Raw genomic sequence first — 22010 nt, 5'->3', positions numbered from 1 at the left:
TCTGAGCCTTCCCATCAATCCTGTGCAAATCAGTCACTGACGGCTGCTGCCTGGGGTAGGGGGGAGTAGAGGTCTTCGGATGGGGCTCAGCACTTTTCACCATCTCCAGTACCGGCAAAATAGGCTAAAGGCTTCACAATTCTAACGTGCTGTGTCTGTTTCATTGGTATAGTCTCATTGGTATAGTGAGTTATAGAATCATAGAACATCAGGAATAAAAGGGACCTCAGGAGGTCATCAAGTCCAACCTCCTGCTCAAAGCAACTAAATCATCCCAGCCAGGGCTTTGTCAAGCCGGGCCTTAAAAACCTCTAAGGAAGGAGATTCCACCACCTCCCTAGGTAACGGATTCCAGTGCTTCACCACCTTCCTAGTGAAAAAGTTTTCCTAATATCCAACCTAAACCTCCCTCACTGCAACTTGAGACCATTACTCTTTGTTCTGTCATCTGCTACCACTGAGAACAGTCTAGATCCATCCTCTTTGGAACCCCCTTTCAAGTTGTAAGCAGCTATCAAATCCCCCCTCATTCTTCTCCTCTGCAGACTAAATAATCCCAGTTTCCTCAGCGTCTCCTCATAAATCATGTGCTCCAGCCCCCTAATAATTTTTGTTGCCCTCCACTGGACTCTTTCCAATTTTTCCACATCCTTCTTGTAGTGTGGGGTCCAAAACTGGACACAGTACTCCAGATGAGTCCTCACCAATGCCTAATAGAGGGGAATGATCATGTCGCTCGATCTGATGGCAATGCTCCTACATATACATCCCAAAATGCTATTGGCCTTCTTGGCAACAAGGGCACACTGCTGACTCATATCCAGCTTCTCATCCACTGTAACCCCTACGTTCTTTTCTGCAGAACTGCTGCCTAGCCGCTCGGTCCCTAGGCTGTAGCAGTGCATGGGATTCTTCCATCCTAAGTGCAGGACTCTGCACTTGTTCTTGTTGAACCTCATCAGATTTCTTTTGGTTCAATCCTCTAATTTGTCTAGGTCCCTCTGTATCCTATCCCTATCCTCCAGCGTATCTACCACTCCTCCCAATTTAGTGTCATCTGCAAACTTGCTGAGGGTGCAATCCACGCCATCCTCCAGAGCATTAATGAAGATATTGAACAAAACCAGCCCCAGGACCAACCCATGGGGCACTCCACTTGATACCAGCTGCCAACTAGACATGGAGCCATTGATCACTCCTCGTTGAACCTGCATTATGATGCAGTCAGCCTTATTTCTATCATTCCTAACTCTGAGTGCTTAATTTTGCAACCTTAATAATGTTATTTTAATGTAGTTTTTGTGTCATTTCCTTTGTTTAAAAAAACCTGAAAAAAACGGAAGTTTCATCATATAGCTTCATAGTGACACCCACATGCTGCATCATCAGGGTTGGAAGCTTCATATCCACTATACAGACCTCTGCCTCTTGAGCTAACTGAGTAACTAATAGCAATAGTAGCTCATCATGCTATATATGGACTAGCTCTAGAAGGGAGTGAGATGCACTTCTTCAGTTGGTTTCACATATATTTGCTGACAGCAAAGGAATGGTGAGAGACTCCAGAATCTTGAATTCTGTTCAGGGCTGTGGAGTGGAATGTGCTCTAATAGAGAAATTTTTCCCTGTTTCCCTCTTGCTTGACCCTTTCTGCCCCTCTCTTCCAAACTGACCCTCTCACAATCCTATTACTTACCCACCAAAAGCTTTTTCTCCAAGTCCCATTCTCCTTGGCTGCCTGGTCCTACTGTCCACTCCTCAGTCATCTCATCCTAGTCTCAGTATCCTTGCCCAGTTCAGTCCTCTGGGGTCCTCATCTGATCGCTCCCCTCTCCTGAACCAGCCTCCAGTCTTTACTCTGTTCCTCCCCCCACTGGCTCCCAGTCTGCTTCCATCAGGTCCTCATCTAATCTCAGTCTCCCATCCCCCACAGCAACCTGTCCCAGGCCCTTTGCCCAGTCAACCTCAGTTCTTTTCCCCATAACCTGGATTCTCATCTGTGTCCCGTCTTCCTACCACCCTTGTTTCACACCCCCCCCCACACACACACAAACACATACAAAGGCTCCCGGTCTTATTGTCCAGCCAGTCCCATCTCTCCTCCATTATCTTTTCTGATCTTAGTGCCCTCTTCCCACTGCCAACTGGTTCCCAGTCATCCACCCATATTTTCCTCATCAGCTTCCAATCTCAGTCTCCACCCCAGCTCCTAGTCTGCTTGCACAGCCAGTCATAGTTTTCCCTCTCCCCACAAGCTCTTTGTCCCAGTCTTTGTCCAATCAGTTCCAGTCTCAAACTTCCTCACCTGGTTCCCCCAGGGAGTTACATTCCCTCCTCCCACACCCCCCGCCCAGTCCCAGTCTCACTAGGATCCTTGTCCTAACCTATTTCTTTCCATCTTCCCTGGTCTGACTTTAGTCTCTTCTACAGTCCAGTCAGGCCTCTTCTTTCTCAACACTGCGTGGCAGCCAGAAAGGGCCTCATTGAGAGCACACGAGAGACAGTCTTCATGCTCTCAGTTCTGGTGTCTCACCCTACTCTATCACAGAAAAGCTGAGAGCAGCATTTACAGGCATGCTCCTTCACTCTGTGAGGTTATCATGTGCGCACTCTTGTCAGTGCTTGGAGCTGTGAGGGGCTGGAGCATGTTCACTGAGGATAGAATCTTCAGAGATTTTATCTTCTAAATTCTACTGAGCAAGTGCAACCTGAGATTTTTCAGAGATTTATAACTCTGTCAAATTTGGATGGATTTTTAAAGTAACAGGAAAAGGTAAATCCTTGACACAAAACACCACCTGCGAAATTTAAAGTTCCTGCTCCAAAGCATGGAGGCACTAGATCTTTGAGATGAAAAGGTCACCAATTTAACATGACAAAAATAATGTACTTTCCCTAATTTCATTCACAGAAATGGCTGGACCCTTCTAGCTGAAAATTTAAAAAAAAAATCATCATTAGACAGATATCCAGTAGGGACAATTTCAATCCAAACAGTTAAATATGGCAAAGTTATGAGCAACTGAAATGAGGGTCTAATAATGAGAACTGTGGGGAAACAATAATAGGCAGAACTACCATTTGATTTATGAGCAGCAGTGAACATTGCTTTCTAACATATAAAATAGTGAGATTAATAGGTTGAACTGTATTTTTAATAGATCACATGGACCAAAGAAAAATTGATGGAGGAGTCTACCATCTTTGTGGATTTTCTGGATATGAACACATCTCTTGGAAGTAAAATCTATCAAAATATCACTAACTATAAAAAACTTGTTTCTGTCTTGGAAGAATTCCAAATGAAAATGAATTCAATGAATTCTAAGGTATAGAAAACAGATGGCTTGTTATCTGTAGCTATTAAACTAAAATTCTGAAGAGAACATTTTAGAAATATTTTGAGCATGCCAAAATGCTGTTTTTTCAAGTATAGGCATGTAAGTTGTGATAAAAAAATAATATACCTAGTTTACATTTGTACGTGCAATCTGGATAATGATTATAGTACCCAGTTACTTGATTTCTGCGAGCGGTGAGTATTTAAGTACACAAGTGTGAATTTTGCAAGCATGGCAGGTGCCCAGATGTGTTTTACTTGAAAATGTAGTCCAGGAGAGCTACTTATTTGTGTTTTATTATTTTCAAGGATGATCTTATGGTTAATGCACTGGACTGGGATTCAGGAGATCTGGGTTCTATTTCTAGCTCTGGTATCAGACTTCCATGATGACTTTAGACAGATCACTTATTCTCTCTGGTCTCAGTTTCCCTTCTGGAACATGGCACAAGGATTCTGTGCAGATAAATTCATTAAAGTATGGGACACACACAGGTACTATATGATGAGCACCAATATAAGCCTATAAATAAATAGTCTCTCACCAACGAAACTGTGTTACTGACCCATCATCAAAGATTTACAACCTATCCTGAAAAATGATCCCTCACTCTCACAGATCTTGGGAGACAGACCAGTCCCCGCTTACAGACAGCCCCCCAACCTGAGGCAAATACTCACCAGCAACCACATACCACACAACAAAAACACTAACCCAGAAACCTATCCTTGCAACAAAGCCCGATTCAACTCTGTCCACGTATTTATTCAAGTGACACCATCATAGGACCTAATCACATTAGCCGCGCCATCAGGGGCTCGTTCACTGCACATCTACCAATGTGATATGTGCCAGCAATGCCCCTCTGCCATGTACATTGGCCAAACCGAACAGTCTCTACACAAAAGAATAAATGGACACAAATCTGACATCAGGAATCATAACATTCAAAAACCGGTAGGAGAACACTTTAACCTCTCCAGCCAATCAGTAAAAGATTTAAGGGTGGCAATTTTGCAACAGAAAAGCTTCAGACTAACACAGCTGCTACTCTGAAATGTGTGTTACTGACCATCACTAGACAAAGTTAAACTCTCCCTACTCAAAAAGAATAATATGAAATCCACTAAATCATAGAAGCTATCATAAGAAAAAGTATTTCATTAGTTTAGCCTCCAATTTCAAAGCCTACTTACCATATGGCATGTGGTCTTATCCTTCTTTCTACCAACCACTCGTTATGAATCAACTCAGTGAGACGAGAAATAATGTCAAAACTAGATTTTAAATTAAAACAGTATTTTTTTAAAAAAATCCCTCCTTTTCCCCAATTGAAAGTTAAACAATGCTAGCCTTTCTTAATTTAACATTTTTAATGTTAAATAAATGTTTAATGTTGCCAAAGGACAACATTATATGAAAAATGCATGACAACATTTCATTATTTTTGTCACCAGAATAGTTTTACAGTGTCGTAATGGAGTTATCTTTACTTTCCTATTCTCACTATTAATGAAATGTCTCTTAAAGCCTTAAAATAGGACCTCTTTTCTTATTAATTTAATAAGTAATAATACACTTTAAAAGTGTTACCAGAGAATTTCACTAACTGAATTGTTACCAATGATCCATAGCACAAAGTCTGCCTTCACATCTCTGTACATGTCAGTGCAGAGTTCCCCAAATTCAGAGATACACTGATATGGTTACACCATAGTTGGAGTTGATTTGTCAGACTTGTATATGGTGTTCGTGTCTCCTGTATGCTGTAGAGCACAGCTTCCCACAAGCTCCCAGCATGCTGTTAGGGGAGAAGCAGTGCTGAGGCCATTAAAAAGAGTGGGGTTGGCAGAGTGCCAAATAAAAAGAGGAATAGGGAGAAGTAAGTGCTGAGATGTAGGTTAGGATGGCAACATGTAGAGTCTTGAAAGTGAGGATAAGGAACTAGAATAAATTGAGTGATAGAGACAATTGACATGGACAGCAAGGAAGAATAATTTAGCTGTAGCATATTGAATTGATTGGAGAAGGGAAAAGAGCAAGGCTTAGAGCTAGATAGGAGGAGGTTGCTATATTACTTGCAAGAGATAGCCGGGTGCAGACCAGAGTTTTTTAGTGAGAACAGGCAAAGGGGTAAACATCAACTTATTTGCTTATTTGCTTGCGTCATGGCTGTTATATGGTATACAGACCAAATTCTGCCTGCAGATATGCTCAAGTTGAAATTAATAGTTGCATACTTACTTGCATACTGGTACGGACAGAAGTATATACAATATATTGAAGTATATATTTTTTTCAAAATAATAAACACTATATTAGCATCACATCTCAGCCACAGGCTTCTTTTTTAAATTTAAAAATTAATCAGAAGACAAGTTATTTGGCTAACCATCATCACAAGTTTTATTTCTGCCCAAAGAAGTCAGCAGATATGTCTAACTCTGCTATGTGCTCCTATTTTCAGATGTTGCCTCCCTGTTCCCCATAGACCATTGCTATCCCCACAATAGTTTCAACACATTTAAAAAACAAAAACCAAGGAAATTTCCACACCAACATCTTCATTAACTAAAAGTTAAGCAAGTCTATTTTTGCTTCTGATCAGGCAAGAATTACAGTCTTTCACAAAGTATTTCAGTGAATTTGCTTCCTGTCCCAAGCTCAGGGGTGACATCCTGGCCCCATTTCAGTTAATAGAAATTTTACCACTGACATCAGTGAGATCAGGACTGTGCCCTGATGCTGCACAAAATTGAAAAATAATGAGGAGAAAAGCTTTACTAAATCATAAAAATTTGGGGCAAAGGTTTGGTGCCTTATATAAACTAGTTAATTATCTCTGCCTAAGATCTTCTGGAGTTCTAACAATTTGTTTTTAGTGACTACCTCACTGGTTCATATAGTGATACTTCCATAAACTTCCCTCCCCGCCTCATCTCCCTCCATTTCCCAAAAAGTAATCCCCTCTGCTGACCACGAAGCTCACTGAAGAGAGTCAAGGAGCAAGAGATTTTTGGTCATTTTGGTTGTCCCCACTGCAGTTAGTCCATCCATCTTCTTCTGCACTACTGTAAATCCACTCTGTCCACATGACACTAAATCATCCTCTCACATACATGGTTATAATGCTAATTAACTTCATTGGGGCTGCACCACTGTAACAGAGAGCAGATTGTAATTTATAGCACTTGTTTTTGCAAACTGAGTAGGGTATTGTTGGGTAGAATGGACAGAGCGCATTAGTGGCAATATGGGTAGCAGCATGAGGATCTCTTGTAAGTGACTTTGAGAGAGGCAGTCAAGAGGATAGGAAGGAAAAGAAATAAATATCTATTATAACTTTTCTAGTTATGGGAATTGAGCTGTCTCTCCCAGTTCTTGTTGGTATGTTTCCCAGGGTTAGCCCCTTCCCCTTACTTACCTACTGTAAATATCACTTGCCATGTGCAGCTGCTTTCTTATTAAAGTGAGCTTGTCTTTTTTGCTTCCCCAGACTTCAATGGTGTTCTTTAAGGAAGCTGTAGAACACACTACAAGGGCTGCTAGAGTCTTTCGGCAACCAGGTGGCCACATGATGCTAGTAAGAAAATTCATTTTTTAACATTTACATAATTCTAAATTTAAAAAATGTAAGAATCCCAATGGAAGTGGATTTTTATGCAGAATGTCCATTTGCTGTACTTACTAAGGAGATTCACCTAAGCCAGGGATGGGTAAACTTTTTGACCCGAGGGCCACATCAGGGTTGCAAAACTGTATGGAGGGCTGGGTAGGGAAGGCTGTGCCTCCCCAAACGGCCTGGCCCTCACCCCCTCTCAACCCCCTCCCACTTCCTGCCCCCTGGCTGCCCCCCTCAGAACCCCTGACCCATCCAACCCCCCTGCTTCTTGTCCCCTGACTGCCTCCTCTTGGGACCCCCCACCCCAACCAGCCCCCAGAACCCCACCCCCTATTCAACCCCCCCTCCCTGTCCCCTGACTGCCCCAACCCCTGTCCACACTCCTGCCCCCTGACAGCCCCCTGGGACTTCCACGCCTATCCAACCTCCGCCCCATCCAACCGCTCCCTGTCCTCTGTCCCCCGGGACCCCCTGCCCCTTATCCAACTCCCCCCCCCCACTCCCCACCTCCTTACCATGCTGCTCTGAGCAGCAAGAGCTCGCAGCCCCACTTGAGCCAGCCACGCCACCCGCGCTGCCCAGGAGGAGCAGCGGGCCAGAGCACTGGCGGCGCAGCAGCAGCGCTGCAGGGGAGGAGCCGGGGATTAGTTTCCCTGGCCGGGAGCTCAGGAGCTGAGCAGGACAGTCCCGTGGGCCAGATGTGGCCCACGGGCCATAGTTTGCCCACCTCTGACCTAAACCATATTACTTTCTAGCATCTTTCCATGTTCCGCCTGATATAATGTAAGATAAAATCAGAGCTAGCACTTGTATCTTTTGAGGTTACCATCTTTAGGATAATAAGATGATCTTTGTATTATATTTTAAAATAAATTATTCTGGCCCCGAATATGTTATCCATCCATCCATGTTCCCTGTATGACCATATCACCCCAAAAGTCTCCAGGAATCCTTTACCTTGAGAAGTCTTTGTTGGAGGCAGTTGCCTCCTTCTTCTGTAAGCTTCTGGAAGAATCAAGTAGCCGTTCCTCCAATCTTATATTATTTCCCCCCACATCTGTAAAGAACTTTGTGGAGGCAGCAGCTGGAAGCTACCAGTCCCCCTATTGGGTGATAGCAGGGCACAAAAGCCTTCCACTTCCTATACAGCACTTTGTACGTATGTGGGGGTGTCTGCGGTGTTTTTAGGTCCCTCTGATGCTTCAGTAAGGCCAGGAACTTTTCCTGCTCTGGTTCTCCCTAACAGGGGCTGGGCAGCCCCAGACCACACAGGCTTTTTCAGGCTTGTGGGACAGCTGATGAAAGATGTGGATGTCAAATAAGTATGAGATTAAGAAGTAAGTAGTTATCCAGCCTGAATTGTGAAAAACCTGAAGTTTATTGTTTTTTTCCAGATTTTAGTTGAATTTCTGTGTCACTCTGAAATATTTACATTAATAAAACACATATTAGAATGTTTTTATATTAGAAACTTTACACTCTAATCCTGGTCTATGAATGCAAATTTAGAATAAAGTTAAAAGTTAAGTGATGTGAACATTAAAAGGTTCTTGTTACATCTATCCTCTTTACTGCTATTATTTACTGCTCCCTGATTTTTGTGTCATCTGCAAACTTTATCAGTGATGATATATTTTCTTCCAGGTCATTGATAAAAATGTTGATGAGCATAGGTCAAAGAACCAGTTCCTGTGGGAACCCACTAGAAACACACCCGTTCGATGATGATTCCTTGTTTACTGTTACATTTTGAGACCTATCAGTTACTCAGCTCTTAATCCATTTAATGTGTGCTATGTTAATTTTATATTCTAGTTTTTAAATAAATTGTCTAATGCCTTACAGAAGCCTAAGTATATTATATCAACACTATTACCTTTCTCAACCAAACTTGTAATTTCATCAAAAAAAGATATCAAGTTAGTGTCACAGAATCTATTTTCTGCAAACCCATTTTGATTGGCATTCATTGTATTACCCTCCCTTTAATTCTTTATTAATCGAGTCCCATGTCATCCGCACCATTCTGTAGCCTGGGATTGAAGTATTAATGGCAGGTGAGAAATCACTTATGTTCTTATGTAAAACTGACAGGCTTAAAATTACTCAGGTGATTCCATTTGACCTTATTAAATATTGGCACATTAGCTTTATTCTCATCTTCTGGAACTTTCCCAGTATTCCAAGCCTTATTGGAAATCAACATTAACGGTCCAACAAGCTCCCCAACCAGCTCTTTTAAAACTCTTGGATGCAAGTTATCTGGACCTGCAGATTTAAAAAAAGTCTCTAGTACTTACTATTAAACATCCTACTGAGATACTAGTGGAATGGAAAGAGTGTTATCATCATCGTATGTTATGACTACATCATCTGTTTTTTCACAAATACAAAACAAATATTTATTGAACACTTCTACCTTTTCTGCATTATTATTGATAATTCTACCCTTTCTATTTAGTAATGGACAAGTACCACTACTAGGATTCTTTTTGTTTCTAGTATAGCTTAAAAACTCCTTGTTGCTGGCCATAGATTTCTCCTGGTGTCCCTTTGCTTCCCTTAGGAATTGTAGAAAATTGATATCTTCTGATTTATATTCATTACTATCAACTTCTCTTATGATGGTCCTTAACGTGAATATATGATGCACACAGGATTTCTTGGACCTGAATCCAGCTTGTCCTTTTCTAAGCTTTGGATCCACTGTCTCTTTCATCCTGTGTGGTATCACACCACAGAAGACTTTCCTTACAACAAAGAGTAGTAGAGTAACTCCTCTCCAGTTGTTACAGTCAGTGAGATCACCCTTTGGGGATATTCTGACAATGACTCCATGTTTCTACTGGGCAGAGTCGTCCCTTTTTTCTCAGAATTCATTAAACAGTTCTGTCAGTTTTGTTAGGTTGATGGTATCAAGTGCTTTTAGCATTTCTGCTGTAATTTGATTGTCTCCTGCCGCTTTGTTCTTCAAGTGCTTGTTCATATCGATTCCAGTTAGGTGTGCACGCACCGCGTGCATGGCCATCGGAGAATTTTTATCCTAGCAACACCCAGTGGGTCGGCTGTGGAGCCCCCTGGAGTGACGCCTTCATGGCGCTTGAAATGTACCTCAGCCAACCCAGCACCTCCTCAGTTCCTTCTTACTGCCCATAACGGTCGTTAGAACTGTGGAGTTCTGCTTTGTTGCTCTCCACTCTCCCTAGCATAGTTTCTTGTTAATAGTTTACAGTTAATAGTTATAGTTCTTGATAGTTATAGTTAGTATTAGTGAGGGTGCGGGGGGTTTCCCCTCCTGCCTGATTTTTCTCTTGGGCTCATGCCCAAGGCTCCAGGATTCAAGTCCTGCGGTTCCTGCTCTAAGCCTAAGCCAACAGGCAACCCCCATGACTCTTGCCTGAAGGGTCTGGGGGAGTCTCATCAAGCAGACAAGTGCAGGAACTGCAAAGGGTTTCATCCCCGGACTAAGAAGGAGTGGGACTTTCATTTAAAACAGCTCCTCATGGAGGCGGCTCTTAGTCCTCAGCCTCCTGTGGCGTGCCAAGATCCAGCACCGAGCGCCTCGGTGCGCAGCACCCCAATGGCAGCGGTAGGAGCTGCACCGTGGTTCGACTCTGAACGAGAACCGCGGCACCGATGCTCCTCGGCACCACAACTGACTTCATCAGCCTGGCACTGCTCCCATTCTCCTGGCCAGAAGCGGCGCCGGAAAAGGGTGGCCGGCCTGCCTCAGAGACCAGTCTCCCTGGAACCACCCATGGAGACTCATCCCACAGGGGAACATCTAGGGGCACAGCTTATGGCTTTGGCACTGTTGACACTGGCCCTGAGGGGAGAGCCATTGAGTCCGGTGCCTCTAGACTCCCCGACACGCAGCGTGGTTGAGGTCCAGTTGCCGTGCACGCCGGATACCTTTGCTGCTGCAAGGGATCTTATTGCCATGACAGCATCGGCATCCCCTCAGCCTCATGCCAAGGCACTGGTTCTTGTACGTGCGGCACCGTCCGAGGCAAGCCGCCCCTAATCCACCCGTCAGTCGAGCCATGGCACTGATCCCGTTCTTGGCACCATTCCCACTTCCGCTGCCGTTCGTAGTCCCACCACCGTTCTCATTCGTGGCGCCGGTCATACTCGTGGAACCGCTCTGACTCCTAGCACCAGTCCCAGTCGCGGCGCCGATCTGCCTGCTGATCGCCATCAAGGAGCAGATCCCAGACCCGACACTGCTCTCGCCGCCGGTCATCATCTCAACCCAGGTCCAGATCCAGGCGCCATTCCAGGTCCTAATACCGGTCCAGGTTCCAGCACCGCTCCCCAGCGTTGCAGCACCGTTCCCCTTCACCTCACAGATGTGACCCGACGCAGATCCACTACACACCACCGTGGCCCTCACGTTCCACTTCTCGTTCTTCGGGATCGGAAGCAGGGTTGCGTTTCTCCGAACGCTGCCATTTTGACCATAGCTGCCTGGACTCAGGGGCTGGGCATTGGCAAGCGCAGGAGCAGGGTCCAGTTCAAGGGCCCCCTCAGTGGCCGTTCTGGATGCCCTGGGTGTACCACCAGGCCCAGGGTGCTCCGTCTAGGGCTTCTCGATCAGCCCCGTCCAAGCCATGAGTGCCAGAAGCTGCTGCCAGTCGGCCCGCCCTGGGAGGCATGGAGACAGTGGTGGCTTCCCTCCCCACTTCAGGACCTCCCCCAACACCAGTTCCTGGTCCAGGCCCTGAGATAGCTGGCACAGGACAGCCGGGCCCAGCCCCGCAAGAGGCCCTGGATGACCCTCTTCCCCCTGCGGCCTCCTCCTCCTGCTCCCATGACGAGGAGGTGGCAGGCACTGCAATCTCAGGTCCCCCTCCGATAGACCTCCATGCTCACCAGGACCTCCTGCACAGGGTGGCGTGGAACATGAACCTGCAGGTGGAGGAGGTGGTATAGGTGGAGGACCCAGTGGTGGATATTCTGTCTGCAGAAGTTCCATCAAGGGTCACCCTACCCCTTATTCAGACCATCCAAACCACCGCCAGAACAATCTGGCAGACACCTGCGTCCATCCCCCTGACTGCTAAGGGAGTGGAGCGAAAATACTTTGTCCCCTACAGGGTTATAACTATGTGTTCACCCACCCACAGCCCTGTTCACTTGTGGTGGCATCAGTGAACGAGAGAGAACGGCATGGACAGCAAGCCCCAGCACCCAAATCGAAGGATGCCAAGCGCCTTGATTTGTTTGGGCACAAAGTTTATTCCTTGGGGCGACTTGTGCTCAGGAACGCTAATCAGCAGGCACTCCTGAGCCGTTACAATTTTAAATCCTGGAACTCCATGCTGAAATATAAGGAGTTAGTACCTCCTGAGTCCAGAGAGGAGTTTGGGGCTTTGACGGAAGAGGGCAAAACACTGGTACGGACATCGCTGCAGGCCTCACTGGACGCTGCAGACTCTGCTGCATGTATTTTGTCCTCAGGAGGCGTATCTCTTGGCTGCAAGCATCTGGCCTACCACCGGAACTTCAGCAGACACTGCAGGAGCTCCCCGTTAATGGAGAGGGCCTGTTTTCGGAAAAGACAGATTCAAGGCTACAAAGCCTTAGACTCAAGGGCAATAATGAAGTCCCTGGGCATGCACACACTGCCTGCCCAGCGGAAACCCTTCAAGCCTCAGCAGCCACAGCGCCCGTATCCTCCTCGGCCAAGGCAGGATTCTATAGGCAGCGGGGACGTAATGGCAGAGGAAGTCCTCCAACCCCCGTCAGGACAAGGTCAGGTCCCGACCAAGCCTTCATCTGGCTCAAAAGAGGCTTTTTGAAGGGACACCCGAGGATGGCATACCAGACCTCATTCAGAATCCTGCCTCCCTTTCTTGAATTGTTTATCCCATTTCCACCGTGCTTGGTCTTGGATGACCCTGGACCGCTGGGTCCTCCACAGGGTGGAAGTGGGATACTCTCTCCAATTCTCTTCCTCCCCGCCCTCCCACCCCTCCTTCCCCGTCCCTCTTCAGAAATCCATCTCACGAGCAACTCCTTATTCAGGAGGTTCAAACGCTCCTCGCCATGGGGTCGATCGAGGAGGTCCCAAGGGAGCTAAGGGGCAGGGGGTTTTACTCCCGATATGTCCTAATCCCCAAGGCAAAGGGCGAGGTTTGCCCCATTCTGGACCTGCGTAGAACTCAAAAGTTCATGGTAAAGATGAAGTTCCGCATAGTCTCCTTGGGCACCATTATACCTTCCCTGGAGACTGGTACACCGCCCTTGACATGAAGGACGTGTATTTCCACATAACGATTCATCCGGTGCACAGACACTTCCTGCACTTTGTGGTCAACTGCGAACACTATCAGTTCACGGCCCTTCCCTTCGGTCTATCCACGATCCCCCGAGTGTTCACCAAATGTATGGCAGTCGTGGCGGCCTTCCTTCGTCGAGGGTGTGTGCAGGTATACCCTGACCTTGACGACTGGCTTATCCATGGGCGCACCAGAAAACAGGTGCAGTCCCACTTCTGCTTGGTCACAGACACATTTCGTTCGTTAGTCCTCCTTTTCAATGTGGGAAAATCGACCCAGAGAATAGAATTCATGGGGGTGGTTCTAGACTCCGTGCAGGCATGAGCCCACCTGCCGGACGCTTGTTTCCAGTCTATTGTGGCCCTCATCTGGAGCCTTCAGAGCTTCCCAACCTCGTCATCAAGAAGCTGCTTGAGTCTTCTCGGCCACATGGCTTCCTGCACATAAGTGACCAGGTACGCCAGACTTCGACTCCACCCGTTACAAGCTTGGCTGGCATCAGTCTATCACCCGGATCGGGACAGCCTGAACTTGGTGGTCACCATCCCGGAGCGGATCCTAGCCTCCCTCCACTGGTGGCTAGATCCTCGGGCTGTATGCATCTTCCAAAGCCGGCAGTTTCCCCAGGTCGACCTGTTTGCCTCCCGCAGCATCGGAAATACCCAGCTTTCTGCTCCCTCCAAGGCTGCTCCCCAGGCTCTCTCACAGACACCTTCCTACTCCCGTGGACGAGTCAACTATTTTACATCTTTCCCCCTTGTGTACAGGGTCTTGTTCAAAGTGCGCAGGGTCAGGGTGCAAGTGATTCTGGTAGCTCCAGCGTGGCCCAGGCAGCACTGGTACACCACGCTGTTGGAGCTCTCTGTAGACGCCCCAGTCCCATTGCCTCCTCTTATGGACCTGCTCACTCAGGATCACGGTCGCCTCTGCCATTCTGACCTACGATCTCTCCACCTCACGGCATGGATGCTGCGTGGCTAAACCCTTCAGAACTTCTCTGTTCAGAATCTGTGCAGCAAGTACTGATGGGCAGCAGGAAGCCCTCCACTCAGGCCACATATACAGCTAAGTGGAAGCGGTTTTCGTGCTGGTGCACTCAGCACAACACGCCCCTCTCCGGGCGTCCGTGCCTCTCATTTTGGAATATCTCCTGGACCAAAAACAGCAAGGCCTGGCGGCATCCTCCATCAGAGTTCACCTGGCTGCTATCTCGGCTTTTCATCCTGGTATGAATGACTGCTTTGTCTTGGCCAATCCCATGGTTGGCAGGTTCCTCAAGGGCCTGGACCGTCTCTACCCACAAATTCGACAGCCAGTCCCCACATGGGACCTTAACCTGGTCCGCTCCAGACTCATGGGGCCCCCATTTGAGCCGCTGGCCACCTGCTCTCTTCTCTACCTCTCCTGGAAAACAGCTTTCCTGGTTGCTATCACGTCAGCAGCGGGTCTCTGAGCTGAGAGCCCTTACCTCGGAACCACCTTACATGATCTTCCATAAAGATAAGGTGCAGCTTCGGCCTCACCCGGCCTTTCTTCCCAAGGTTGTATCGGCCTTCCATATCAGCCAGGACATTATTCTTCCGATTCTTTTATCCAAAACCGCACCCCAGTCACCAGGAACAGTGGCTGCACTCCCTCGATGTCCTTAGGGCCCTTGCCTTCTACATTGAGCGTACTAAGCTGTCCAGGCTGACGCTCTGGCGGACCGGATGAAAGGCCTCCTGGTCTCCTCTCAGTGGATCTCTTCATGGGTCATGTCCTGCATCCGCGCTTGCTATGATCTGGCTGGTGTACTGACCCCGCCCCCACTGCTCACTCCACAAGGGCCCAGGCTTCGGCAGCGGCGTTCCTGACCCGGGTGCTGATCCATGAGATCTGCAGAGTTGCGACTTTGTCCTCAGTACATACTTTCACTTCGCATCAGAGATGACATGGCGTTTGGTAGAGCGGTCCTATAATCCATGTTGTTTCACTCCAACCCCACTGCCTAGGTAAGGCTTGGGAGTTACCTAATTGGAATCTATATGAGCAAGCACTCGAAGAAGAAAAAACGGTTACTCACCTTTGTAACTGTTCTTCAAAATGTGTTGCTCATATCCATTCCAAACCCACCCCCCTTCCCCTCTGTCAGAGTAGCCGGCCAGAAGGAACTGAGGAGGCGCTGGGTCAGCTGAGGTATATATCAAGCGCCATGGAGACGCCACTCCACGGGGCTCCACAGCTGACCCACTGGGTGTTGCTAGGGTAAAAATTATCTGACGGCCGTGCACGTAGCGCACGCACACCTAATTGGAATGGATATGAGCAACACATCTCAAAGAACAACAGTTACAAAGGTGAGTAACCATTTTTTTTCAGCTTCTTACTTACAGCCTGAACTTCTGAGAATTCTATTGGACCAGTGTTAATGTCAAGTTGATCAGATTTGCTGAAATGGACACCATCAAATTAGGCCTGAATAAAGACTGGGAGTGGATGGGTCACTACAAAAACTAATTTCCCCCTGCTTATACTCCCACCTTCTTTTCAACTGTTTGAAATGGTCCACCTTGATTACATTGGCCTCATTAGCACTACAAAAGTGATTTTTCCCCTCCCTTGGTATTCACCCCTTCTTGTCAACTGTTGAGAATAGCCCACTTCCACCTTAATTGAATTGGCTCGTTAGCACTGACCCTCCCCTCCCCATAACTCGGTAAGGCAACTCCCATCTTTTCATGTGCTGTGTATTTTCCACTCCATGCATCTGATGAAGTGGGTTTAAGCCCACAAAAGCTTATGCCCAAATAAATTTGTTAGTCTCTAAGGTGCCACAAGGACTCCTCATTGTGTTTTCTTACATTTGTTATGTTCATTATTTATTTTTTATAGCTACCGTCACTTCCTCTCTAAACTACATTGGTTTATTAACCAATACACCATTCTACTTCAATTGTGGGAGTGTGGCTTTTTGGGCATCTAGTAAAGTGTTCTTAAACCATTCCCAATTGTCAGTCACATTTTTCTAAATAAATTCTTCCTCCCAGATGATTTAGCTCATAATTGTTTTCAGCTTTGTGAAAGTGGCTCTTTTAAGACATATAGACATATATCTTTTAAGATATATCCAGGTATATCTATATTACTGGTTTTGAGTTTATTCTGTTTGCATATTATAAATGTGATCAAGTTATAATCATTTGTACCTAAGATACCAGGAATTTTTAGTTCTGTGATCAGTTCCTTGTTATCTGTGAAGCTGATGTCCAATATAGAATTTCCCTGTGTTGGATGCAATACTTTTTGAGTTAGGAAATTGTCATGTATAATACTAAGAAATTCCAAGGATGTTTTAGTACTGGCAGCACAAGACATCCAAAAAATTGAAGTCCCCCATGATTACACAGCTAGTATTGCCCCACTAGAACTTTCAGCAATGTATGTGGAGGCCCCACAACTGTTTCCTTCTTCCCTAAAGCATAGGGAGAAGAGAAAATATTTGAAGGAGAAGAAAAAGAAAAATTACTCTTGAGACCGGAATTGAGACCCAGAGTCCTTGGCACCATAATTTACAGACCTGACTACTATTTCTGTGTCCCGGTGCAATTTCCAAAGAGACCTTCAAATTCCTATCTTAACGCCAACCTCAACTGACTCGTGCTGACGTCTCAGTACACTAGCTTTTGTTCGTACTGTACGTGAGTCAGGTGAAGAACTCACAGTCACTCCCCTACTTTGTGCTTTCAGTTCCAGGGATGGATCAAATAAACTTTGGTGACTTCAGGAATAGACACTGAGGCACTTGCAGATAGTTCTTGGATAATGGGGCTTTGGACTCTAGGGACTATTCATCCTCTGCTATTTCCAACATGCCATACACCTGCATAAGGATGTGGCCTTTTTCACGTGGTTTTTGCTCCACTTGTGGAGAACTTTAGATGTCATAGAAAGAGATCTAGTTGTCCAGCCTCATCTCACTCCCACTGTCCTCTCAAGATGTCAAAGGCTCATTTGCTCTCTTTTGTTTGCTGTTCTGTGGATATCCCTATTGTTGAGGCACCAGCACTAGTATCATCACTGATAGCTAAGGTCACTAATAATCTGAGGCCCGTGATGATGATGTTAATATTCAGGATATCTGCTCTCCTCAAGAGAATTTTGTGAGACAGTGTTCTTGAGTATCATCACCGAACAACCTAATACAATTCCAAAACATGGTGCACTGGACCGTAGATGCCCTGAACCTGGTATCAATGGCAAGTGAGAAAAAATGTGTTTTGGATGTTATAAAGGCTAAAGATAATGAAAGACCTATGCTGCTTACTATTGTGAGTCTGTAGAGCAGAGGTTTCCAAAGGGTGGGGCATGTCCCCTACGGGGCATGGAGGAATGTTCTGAAGTGCAGGACCCCAGCTGCGAGCCGTCCTGGGGTCTAACAGCAGGAACCTCAGCTACCAGCTGCCCCAGGACTAACACCAAGAGCCCCAGGCAGAAGCCACCCTGGGGTTCACAGCTGTAGCCACCACTACCTTGGGGCTCTCAGCAGGAGCCACCGCTGCCCCAGGGCTCTCAGCAGGAGCCCCTGTGGCTAAGAGTGGAAGCCCCCGAGGCTGAGAGCTGGAGCCCCCCACCGGCCCACGTAGGGCCGTTCTTAGGATTTATGGGGCCCTATGCAGTATTATGAAACTGATGCCCCATGCCCAATGGCAGCCCGGGCTAGCATGTGTATTTTAGATAAGGGTGATCTTTTGAAGGATTTATTTTAAAAACTGTATGTCTGAAGATCCAAGTTTTTAAGGCTAAAGATGAATACTCAGATTGTGCATTTAAAAATCTATGCAAGGATTTTTTTAGAGACACACTAATTAAATATTTTTAAAGCAAATTTTAAACTAAGGTCCTGTAGACTAACATGTTCTGAGTAAATATTACAGTAATACACAACTGTTTTTGTCAGTAAAATCAGAAACTGACAGTATATACCTGGGGGTTGGCAAATGCCTGTTAATGGCTTCATTACCACTTGAATGGCTCTTTAACAGTTTCAGTGTTGTGCTAACAGGTCTGGCAGGCTGGAAGGCTTTTTCACTTTTAAGGACTAGATCCCCTCTGGAGGAAGATTCTTGCTCGACTTGTGGAGGACTTTAGATGTCATAGAAAGAGATCTAGGCATCCAGCCTCATCTCATTCTTTTCACTAGGAGGGTGGTGAAGCACTGGAATGGGTTACCTAAGGAGTGGGTGGACTCTCCATCCTTAGCAGTTTTTAAGGCCCAGCTTGACAACCTCAGAGTGTTGGTTTCAAAAAAATCTCACCACAAATTGATAAACTGTCTGCAAAGGAACAGGCGTGCCCTTTACATTAAGTATCTGTGTATTTGAAATTTACAGGTGTAGGGAATTTAATTAAAGTTCTGTTAAGGTCCCTCTTGGGTTTATAAGTGGGCTATCAAGCATACTTTTGCATGTGTCTGTTTTTGTCTGGACGGGGGGGGGGAGGGGGAGGGGGAGGGCCCAAAAACTGTACCTCAAGGGCGTGGTACTAAACTCAGCTCTAAAAGTTTGAAAACTGCTGTAGAGGCAGCAAGAGACATCTGTCTATCACCTGCGTAAGTGTCTGCAATTTCCAAAAATGAGGACAATCTTTATCAGATTCTTCATGGAGAATTCTTTATGCATCCCCTTGCTAATTCTCTGGTGGTTTCTACTGCCTCAGAAAAATCTACGTCTTCTAGTGCTTCTCAGTCAGCTACATCAGATAAGAAACAAAGAAGATTTATTCCTCTGCTATGTTGGTCATCGGGGCAGTAAACTATGAAGATAAAATGTCTAGGTATCAGTTCTGTTCATAAGAAAATTTTGGAAGTAAAATTATGGATGAGAGAACAGTGGATTTAGAATTTAGTCCATTTTTAAAAGACTTCTATGTAGGCATCTCAGCATCAGTAGAATATATTTTTAGCACAGTTGGATTGGTTTGGCCAAAACTTAGGCTATGTGTTTTATGAGCAATTAAATTGGGAAAAGTGTATCAATATGGAAGGGAAGATATAAAAGACTGGTAAGCCTAAGAACTTAGTAGATTCCTTTTATTATGTTCTTATGGTTTCCTTACATAATTCCAAGCTTTTGATTCTTCATCAAGTGGTTGTTTACATGTCTTCCACTCTTGGTATTGTGTGCCTCCTAGTGCCAGATATCAGAACTTTTTCTTGGTTTGCAATCACCTGTTGGTCTGCATATGATCACTGAATGCCCGTGTGTGCTCCCTCTGGAGGGCAAAAAAGAGTAGGGTGGACCAATTACCTCTTAGTTCCTTCAACCACAGGCTTAGGGTAGAGACTGAATACTTTAGCAGTCTCTTACCACCGCTTTAAACTCAAGTAGTTTAGTTTGTTGTAAATGTTTTTAGTCAGCTTTAGATTAGTTTTTTATTAGTATTTTAGTGTTAGTATTTTAAGATATTTTTAACATTTAGTTGGGTTCCAGTACTGTCTCTGGATTAAGTTTAGAAGTGTGAGCAACAGGAGTGATGTAGTGGTGGGAATCTGCTATAGACCACCGGACCAGAGGGATGAGGTGGATGAGGCTTTCTTCCGGCAGTTCGCGGAAGCTACTAGATCCCACGCCCTGGTTCTCATGGGTGACTTTAATTTTCCTGATATCTGCTGGGAGAGCAATACAGCGGTGCACAGACAATCCAGGAAGTTTTTGGAAAGCGTAGGGGACAATTTCCTGGTGCAAGTGCTAGAGGAGCCAACTAGGGGGGGAGCTTTTCTTGACCTGCTGCTCACAAACCGGGAAGAATTAGTAGGGGAAGCAAAAGTGGATGGGAATCTGGGAGGCAGTGACCATGAGTTGGTTGAGTTCAGGATCCTGACACAGGGAAGAAAGGTAAGCAGCAGGATACGGACCCTGGACTTCAGGAAAGCAGACTTCGACTCCCTCAGGGAACGGATGGGTAGGATCCCCTGGGGGACTAACATGAAGGGGAAAGGAGTCCAGGAGAGCTGGCTGTATTTCAAGGAATCCCTGTTGAGGTTACGGGGACAAACCATCCCGATGTGTCGAAAGAATAGTAAATATGGCAGGCGACCAGCTTGGCTTAATGGTGAAATCCTAGCGGATCTTAAACATAAAAAAGAAGCTTACAAGAAGTGGAAGGTTGGACATATGACCAGGGAAGAGTATAAAAATATTGCTCAGGCATGTAGGAATGATATCAGGAGGGCCAAATCGCACCTGGAGAGATGTCAAGAGTAACAAGAAGGGTTTCTTCAGGTATGTTGGCAACAAGAAGAAAGCCAAGGAAAGTGTGGGCCCCTTAATGAATGAGGGAGGCAACCTAGTGACAGAGGATGTGGAAAAAGCTAATGTACTCAATGCTTTTTTTGCCTCTGACTTCACTAACAAGGTCAGCTCCCAGACTGCTGCGCTGGGCATCACAACATGGGGAATACATGGCCAGCCCTCTGTGGAGAAAGAGGTGGTTAGGGACTATTTAGAAAAGCTGGACGTGCACAAGTCCATGGGGCCGGACGAGTTGCATCCGAGAGTGCTAAAGGAACTGGCGGCTGTGATTGCAGAGCCATTGGCCATTATCTTTGAAAACTCATGGTGAACGGGGGAAGTCCCGGATGATTGGAAAAAGGCTAATGTAGTGCTAATCTTTAAAAAAGGGAAGAAGGAGGATCCTGGGAACTACAGGCCAGTCAGCCTCACTTCAGTCCCTGGAAAAATCATGGAGCAGGTCCTCAAAGAATCAGTCCTGAAGCACTTACATGAGAGGAAAGTGATCAGGAACAGTCAGCATGGATTCACCAAGGGAAGGTCATGCCTGACTAATCTAATCGCCTTCTATGATGAGATTACTGGTTCTGTGGATGAAGGGAAAGCAGTGGATGTATTGTTTCTTGACTTTAGCAAAGCTTTTGACACAGTCTCCCACAGTATTCTTGTCAGCAAGTTAAAGAAGTATGGGCTGGATGAATGGACTATAAGGTGGGTAGAAAGTTGGCTAGATTGTCGGGCTCAACGGGTGGTGATCAATGACTCCATGTCTAGTTGGCAGCCAGTGTCAAGTGGAGTGCCCCAGGGGTCGGTCCTGGGGCCGGTTTTGTTCAATATCTTCATAAATGATCTGGAGGATGGTGTGGATTGCACTCTCAGCAAATTTGCGGATGATACTAAACTGGGAGGAGTGGTAGATACGCTGGAGGGGAGGGATAGGATACAGAAGGACCTAGACAAATTGGAGGATTGGGCCAAAAGAAATCTGATGAGGTTCAATAAGGATAAGTGCAGGGTCCTGCACTTAGGACGGAAGAACCCAATGCACAGCTACAGACTAGGGACCGAATGGCTCGGCAGCAGTTCTGCGGAAAAGGACCTAGGGGTGACAGTGGACGAGAAGCTGGATATGAGTCAGCAGTGTGCCCTTGTTGCCAAGAAGGCCAATGGCATTTTGGGATGTATAAGTAGGGGCATAGCGAGCAGATCGAGGGATGTGATCATCCCCCTCTGTTCGACATTGGTGAGGCCTCATCTGGAGTACTGTGTCCAGTTTTGGGCCCCACACTACAAGAAGGATGTGGATAAATTGGAAAGAGTCCAGCGAAGGGCAACAAAAATGATTAGGGGTCTGGAACACATGACGTATGAGGAGAGGCTGAGGGAACTGGGATTGTTTAGTCTGCAGAAGAGAAGAATGAGGGGGGATTTGATAACTGCTTTCAGCTACCTGAGAGGTGGTTCCAGAGAGGATGGTTCTAGACTATTCTCAGTGGTG

General features: G+C 46.1%; 1 protein-coding gene across 1 annotated transcript in view; it reads left to right on the top strand.

Annotated features, from left to right (window-relative positions):
- The window catches only part of DNAH14 (dynein axonemal heavy chain 14), a 454489-nt gene that overhangs the window by 299158 nt on the left and 133321 nt on the right, over nt 1-22010 (top strand). Inside the window, 2 exon segments of the mRNA XM_073336702.1 lie at nt 3162-3356; nt 6838-6924. Coding sequence (XP_073192803.1) covers nt 3162-3356; nt 6838-6924 — 282 coding nt within the window.

This window comes from Lepidochelys kempii, chromosome 3, assembly GCF_965140265.1.
Source record: "Lepidochelys kempii isolate rLepKem1 chromosome 3, rLepKem1.hap2, whole genome shotgun sequence".
NCBI classification, from domain to species: domain Eukaryota; kingdom Metazoa; phylum Chordata; order Testudines; family Cheloniidae; genus Lepidochelys; species Lepidochelys kempii.
The sequence above is the reverse complement of the archived record's forward strand: the minus strand, read 5'-3'. Positions and strand labels throughout refer to the sequence as shown.